This window comes from Babylonia areolata, chromosome 1 (genome assembly GCF_041734735.1).
Source record: "Babylonia areolata isolate BAREFJ2019XMU chromosome 1, ASM4173473v1, whole genome shotgun sequence".
Taxonomy (NCBI): domain Eukaryota; kingdom Metazoa; phylum Mollusca; class Gastropoda; order Neogastropoda; family Buccinidae; genus Babylonia; species Babylonia areolata.
This window is the reverse complement of record NC_134876.1, coordinates 69,649,758-69,656,717: the sequence shown is the minus strand read 5'-3', so window position 1 is coordinate 69,656,717 and position 6,960 is coordinate 69,649,758. Positions and strand designations below refer to the sequence as shown.

Below are 6,960 nucleotides of genomic sequence, written 5' to 3'. Positions count from 1 at the left end.
TCGCAGTTTGTACCAATGTTATGCCAACGTCAAAATTGTTCCGACGAGTTCATTTTCGAGTACATAGCGTAGTGACATGCTTTCATGTCGTATCATTACCCAGACGCTTAAGACTTATCGCTCACGACGCCTGGGCAGTCACTACAAACCTTGGTCTCATGTGATGATGCTCAGCTAGTCACGTCTGTGTATACATTCAAACAGTATTGAGTGGACCAATCAGCTTAATCATTTGCCTGAACAAGAGAGAATATGGCTCAGTCAAGTTGCGTCTCGGTCAAACAGCATCTGTGCCTGTTTGCTGATGAAGAGGCTCAGAGTCCAAATGTTCCTTCCAAATTCAAAATGTTACTTCCAAATTTCCTGATTGTTTGTACAAAAACGAAAAAAGGAATGCATCTGATATTATATAAGCTTGAGTGATATATGAGCATTTGTAAGTCCCTGTGTGGTTGGCTGGACTATAAGCAACAATAATAAGAATAAAAATACTGCAGTGTTATTTGCCTATATGGCCTGTTTTTATATAGTTTTTTGTTTGGCTTTGAAGTATTGTTTTTTCCTTTTGTACAATTTTTTGTAATCTGGGAATGATAAATTAAGTGGAATGGCTGGCGTCCTCAGCATGGCCTAATCTTATTTGCCGTAAGGAGCTGAATGGTTGGGATACTGTGTCATGAACTGTATTTCGTGGGTTTGTATTTGTATTGGTGTTTTTTTGTTGTAGATATGACAGTTTTGTGTGGACGCGGTTGAGCATTTGTATGGTTTGACAGTCCTGATATGGCCCTTTGCGGTTGGCTGGACTAGAAGCAACAAGAATAATAATAAGAATACTCAGTTTGTCTGCTCTGTTTTTAATTGTTATTTTTTCTAAAAAAAATTCTGAAGCGCTTAGTTGAATGTACACTGTTGTGCAGCGCCAGTTCAATCAGAGTCCAGTCTGCTAGGCCTGCTTTCAGTCCTGCTAACCAACTTACTTTGTGAGTTAGAGAAGATTGGAAGGTGATCAATTCACTGTTATGATTTCTCCATTATCTCCCCCCCACCCCAACTCCCCTCACATCCCCACCCCTAGAAAACAATAAAACAAACAGAACATAACAACACACACACATACACCTCCTGCCTCCTCCACAAAAGTAAAATTCATGTACAATTCTTTTAGGTAAAAGTTTATAGGGAGCAATCCAAATTCTTCCTAGTTGCAAGTTCATTTGCGCCTTTTTCATTGATGTCTGACCACAGCAAATGAGGGGGAGAAAAACCTGACAGTAAAGTTATTGAGCTTATCACTTTGGAATTTACAGTTCTTTAATGGTAGCATATACAATTATAAAATCCATACTTTTGAATTAAAATGGGCATGTGTTTGCCAGGGAGGACGTGGGACAGAGGAGTTTGAGCGGGATGCCAAGGTTCAAAGCTCAGCACGTGCATTGCAGGGCTCTGCTAATCCTGGCAGCAGAGTGCGCGGTGATCAAAATGGCGAGTACAATCGTGAGTCTGTGTCCTGTTTGCATGTTGATTTATTTTTTAAGTCTGATCTACATTGCCTCTTGTTTCTGTATGATTCTCTGTCAGCTGTCTGTCTCTCTCCCCACCCTGTCTTCTTCCTGTATGATGTTTTTTGATATGTTCTGTATGACAATACAAAATGAATTTTTAATTACACATACTTAACTGTGACCCACTAGTGCAGACTCAGGCAGGGGTCCGATTCCTGTCCTGTGCAAACTACTACCCATCTTTGCGGAGAAAACGAAAGTAGCTACAGCCGATAACCTCCCGAAGTAGGTTACCTCCCCTGTGTACAATTTTGTGTGTGTGTGTGTTTTGTGCTTTTCTTTCTTTTTTTTTGTTTTTGTATTTATTCCATTTAAAGAAATGACACTGGGTCATGAGTGAACTGGAACCCATGACCCAATAGAGCTGAGAATGTTTTATTATCCAGCAGCTGCTTTTCTTGTTTGTTTTACTGTTAAAACTTCCCAGTCACCATTTCTTGCAGCCACCCATTTGAACAGATTTGACCACATAGCCAGCATTGCATTGTCTGACAGTGCAACCCTTTTTATGATTTCAGGTTCTGCTGCAGATGATTAGACAAATGGCAGCTGTAAAAATACAGCATGCTTTCTTGTGCTAGTTCAGGAATGTATACGAAACTGGTTGTTCTTGCAATTTGTTCTCTTTTTGATGGCAATTAAAGAATGGAATGAACCTTTTCACTATGTCTGCCTTTATTGGATGTTTGTTCCACGTTTTTTGTATTGCTGTATATTGGCATTTAACACAAGTGTTTACAAGCACCTGATTTAAAAAAAAAAAAAAAATTAATGAAAGAACTTAGACTGTGGACAATTTTGCCAAATTAACAATCACTACCATATAGAGAAAAGAACATTAAAAGTAAGGATTATAATTGCATGCATCAGTTTTTGACTAGATCATTGGATGGTAGGCAACTCAACACTAAGTCAAATAAGCCTTGTCACTAACCATCGTTCCTATTCTGAAAAATGGGCAAATTGTTTTGAGTACAATTATCTAGATTGAATTCCTTCCTTCCATGGACATAAAGACATCGCCATCATGTTGAAGCATTCTGTACATAGTGTGTTGTGTATCTAACAACGAATGTGTTGGAATGAACCTTTTTGATGCTCAGAAATGGTGCTCTGGAAGAGTGGGGCGAAAGAATCTCATGGGGGTTGTAAACCCAAATATGGAAGAACCATTTAACTTTTTTTTTTTTTTAATCTTATGTGGGTGGCTGTAGGTCTGTAAAATGTCATAATATTAAAAGGAAACATGACTGAAATGTGAGGCTTAATTCTTTGAGAAATACACAGTTGAGAGTGAGAATTGACAGCTTTTCAGGTGAGTTTGAATGTGTGAAATCCATGTGTTAAAACAAAATAATTATGCCAAAGCCACAGTCAGCTCCGTTTCTGAAACTTCTTGCTGGTGCGTAATGTTTGTGCTCAGCTGGCTGGGGTCATTGGAGGGGGAGAGATGTTAGTGTGTGTGGATTCTTGTGTTTGTCTTTTTTTCAGATGCAGGTTCACAACTTGCTTATTTGCAAATGTGCTGAGCCTCCATATATAATTTAGGAATAATATTTATGTTACTGGTCACTTTATACTTTCAGGTATATGAACACATGCAAACACACACACACACACACAGAGAAAAATGCAATCCAAGTGATTTGCATGTGTTTATGGAGTGTTAGGTAAATGACTTGGGCCAGGTTTCATATGATGGGGGCCATTGTTGGTGCAGTTGATGCAAACATGTATTTGCATACATGAAATTGAAGTTTTTTCTGTTCATGCTTTACATATTTCATTTATCCGTTGTAATTTGTATGCCTTGTTTTTGCACATATTTTCTGTTTTGACATGTTGCTGAATCTATTCTCCAAAGTTCAGAGTGGATTTTGATTGAGTTTTAGGGTAGGGAGGCCTAATTGTGAACAATCAAGTCAAAGTGACCAGCACAACATGTGTGCCATACAGATAGCAGGTTGTATGATCATCAAATGTAGCTCTTCTGTTTTTGTAGGCTTTCTCCGATTGGTTGCACTTGGAAATGTTCCTCTGCTTCCTCTTTTTAACATTTTTTCAACGGTTGAAATAGCAAGGGTTCCTGAGGGTAAATGCTAACGGACAAGTTCAATAACTGATGATGGATTTGGTTGGGTACATGTTGACAATTAAAACAGGAGCAGGTTTTGAACTTATGAGACATTATTGGAACATCTAGTCAGACTGTTATATTGTTGGTTTTGATCACACTTGCAGTTGCGCACACACAGACACACATGAACACACACACTCAATATCACACACAAACACACCCTTTTGAGAGCGATCAGCACCTGTGCAACATCGTTCTCAAATAGACTCGTCAGAATACCCTATGATGCTATTTTGGAGATTACTGTCAAAACTGACTTTCTGATCTATCACCAACATGCTTTCTTAAATTCTCCCAGCACTGGTAATGCATAATTCATTTCTTGCTTTCCTTGGTTTTAGGATTGTGAGAGCACATTGGTAAACTTGTTTGGCAGTGGAGCGCAAAGAGAAGAAAGAGCACAGAAATGGTTGGAAATTGCAGATGTTTGACTGGTTCTTGGAAATGAATGTTCATTAATGTACCAGAACAAGGTCGAAGCAGATATTGAATTGTGAAATGTGTGTGGTGAGAACGCTTTAAAGTGGGGAGGTACACAAACCGTTTACAATTACACATTGTTCGCGATTAGGCCTACCTACCCTGTTGTTGATCTTCATCAGCTGTGAAGCTCAACTTTCACCCTCAGGTTCTTAAGTCATTTTCTTGAGAAATTATTTTGTTTGTTTTCTGTTTAATTGTTTGCTTATGCCCCTGTTGTTTGAGGTTTTCTTCTTATAAAACAAATTTTGGTGTCATATACTGTAGCATGTCAAACTGATGCATACTTTGCATACTTGGCCTATCGGTTTGCCCTGCTTGGCCAAATTTCATACGGCTGATAATGAAAACTTGGTCCACTCTGGCCAATCAAATGCTGCTAACAGCTACAAGCTATGACATGCCTTTTGGCCAGGCTGTTGTCACCATCTTATCAGGTTTTCTGCTCTGCCTCATCTAATGCTATTATTGGCTTTAAAGTGTGTTCATTTGGCCTGTTTTGTTTTATGCGGTTTGTTATTATAGCTTTTGTGCTATCTCTGATGTCGATTCGACTCTGCCCCCACAAATCGCTATTTATTTCTTAGTCTCAATTGATCTGGTCTTTCCTTTCTCTGTGCCAGCCTCAACTATTTTGCTGGGTTCATAAGCGAGGTATAGTATGCCTCGCACATCATCCTGCGTTTGTAAGAACCATGAGGCTGGGTTAGAGTTTTGTCATGAGCCTTTCCCAGGCCCAGAGCGCATGGTTTTCCTGATTTGGACCACAGAGATGAGTCTTGGATCATGGATCACAGAGGCAGTACTCAACCCTCAAAACCAGTTGTGAAGGGGACCGAGGGGAGTAGGGTCGAGCGGCACCTCCCAAGTTGTCCCAGTGGGATGGGGGATTCACTGGGAGTAGCAACTCCACTGTCAGTTGTGTGGACACAGGATGGGACACATCCTCACAAGGGGTTTTGTACTTGGCTATCTCAATCATTGTGCTGAGAAGGCCCTCAGTGGGGCTGTTGCTACTTCCCCTCCTCACTGCCATGCGGAGCACCCTCCCCTACCTCTCTCAATGGGGGGAAAAGCCCTGGCCTTGGGGTGGGGGGCCTCTCCTGTGCCCATCCTGGGCAAAGTCACCCCAATTTCTCCAGGGGAGGGGATTCTGTGCATGTGGCCCTTACCTGTATGTCAGGCAACCCCGCTGTCTGGCCGGTCTCTCCTGCTGGGGGAGGCCTGTGCTTGTCAGGTGGCTCCGAGCTGTTGGCCAGTTGGTCTACCAGTGGGTCCGACAACCAATTTGGACGGGACCTCCCTCCAACTTGGCAAGGTTTCTTCCTTCCTGGGGCCGTTTTCAAGAGACCATCATGCCTGTGGTTAAATGTGTGCCTGTGGGTAATCTGGCTGAGGCTAGGCAAACAACCCGAGGGTTAGCAATATCCGGAATTCAGGAACACAAAAACCTACCTGCAGTTCTATAAACCTGAAGGCAACTTACCCTTACTATCTGCCAAGGGTGACAGCCCACGAAGCAGAGGCAAATTTGGCAAATCCTTTTGTGGCGGTGGTTATTTTAAGGGAAAACAGGCGTTTTGTGGAGAGACCGTGTCTTGAATACGGCCTCTGATAGTTTGATTTTATCCTTTGTTCCTTTGGAATGCCCGAAGTTGGCAGATCATCAAATTTGTTCATTCTAGAGAAACATTTGAATCTGAACTCTGTTATTTTAGTTCATTTTTGCAGTTAGCTGTAAAGCAGGGAGGACTGTGTCAGAATGTGAAAGTGGCCCCTAGATTTGACAGGTTGCTGACTCAAATTGATGCTTTGCCACTTAAGTGGGTTTTTTTTTGGTTTTTTTGTTTTGTTTTTTTGTCACACTGTGGCGTGGTGCGAAGTAAAAGAGCATGCGCAGAAGGAAATCCCTGGGATTTTTATTTATAGACCATGGGTTAGCTGCCTGAGAGCACTTTGTGTGTCTTGAATATGAAGATAACCTGGCCTTCAAGGCAAACTGTAACTGCTAGTCCCTGCCCTGTCACAGGTAACTTGCCTTCAGGCAAAATGATTGTCTTGAATACGGCCCCTGGGGTTCAAGATGCCAGTGACCCTCGGAGATATGGTCACAGGATGGCTGACACCTAATGGGTGGATACCCCCATTCTACTTGTACTGAGACACACCTATGGTGCGCTAGGTTGCTGGAAGGACCAGGGCACAACCCCTCATCTTCTCCCTCCCCACCCTCCACCAGCGCTCAGCCCTCAAAACCAGTTGTGAAGGGGACAGAGAGGTAACGGGGTTGAGCATCACCCAACCAAGTTGTCCCAGCGGGATGGGGGGGATTCACTGGGAGTAGCAACTCTACTGTCCGTTGTGTGGACACAGGGTGGGACACATCCTCACAAGGGGTTTTGTACCTGGCTTCTATTTCATTGTGCCGAGAAGGCCTCACTGGGGCTGTTGCTACTTTCCCTCCTCCCTCATCTTCTCCCTCCCCCTGTGACCCATGGCTGAATCTCTTGGGAAGCAGAGGGGCCTCAGGTCTGACAGCACTGGCGGATGCTGCTACCAGCCAGCATTTTAACTTGGGCTAGATGGGATGCGGTTCTCCACCTCTGTAACATACTGCTAGACGAAAGGGCTGCTCCCTCTTCAGGCAGTACATGCCCCAATTCATTCATCTCAGGGCCGAGACAAACAGGGAGGTGACATTGTACCTAGTCCATGAATGTTCCAATTCTCTGCCCTCCATTTGGTCTTTCCCGGCCCCTTTACTGTTAACCAAGG

At 42.8% G+C, this 6,960-nt stretch overlaps 1 protein-coding gene across 3 annotated transcripts in view; it reads left to right on the top strand.

Moving 5' to 3' along the window:
- The window catches only part of LOC143286575 (casein kinase I-like), a 28,355-nt gene that overhangs the window by 10,482 nt on the left and 10,913 nt on the right, over window positions 1-6,960 (top strand). For 2 of the 3 annotated variants that reach the window (XM_076594203.1, XM_076594194.1), the window contains one exon: window positions 1,380-1,500. In XM_076594203.1, coding sequence (XP_076450318.1) covers window positions 1,380-1,500 — 121 coding nt within the window. The remainder of the gene's footprint in view (window positions 1-1,379; window positions 1,501-6,960) is intronic. The other variant, XM_076594212.1, reaches the window with a different exon arrangement.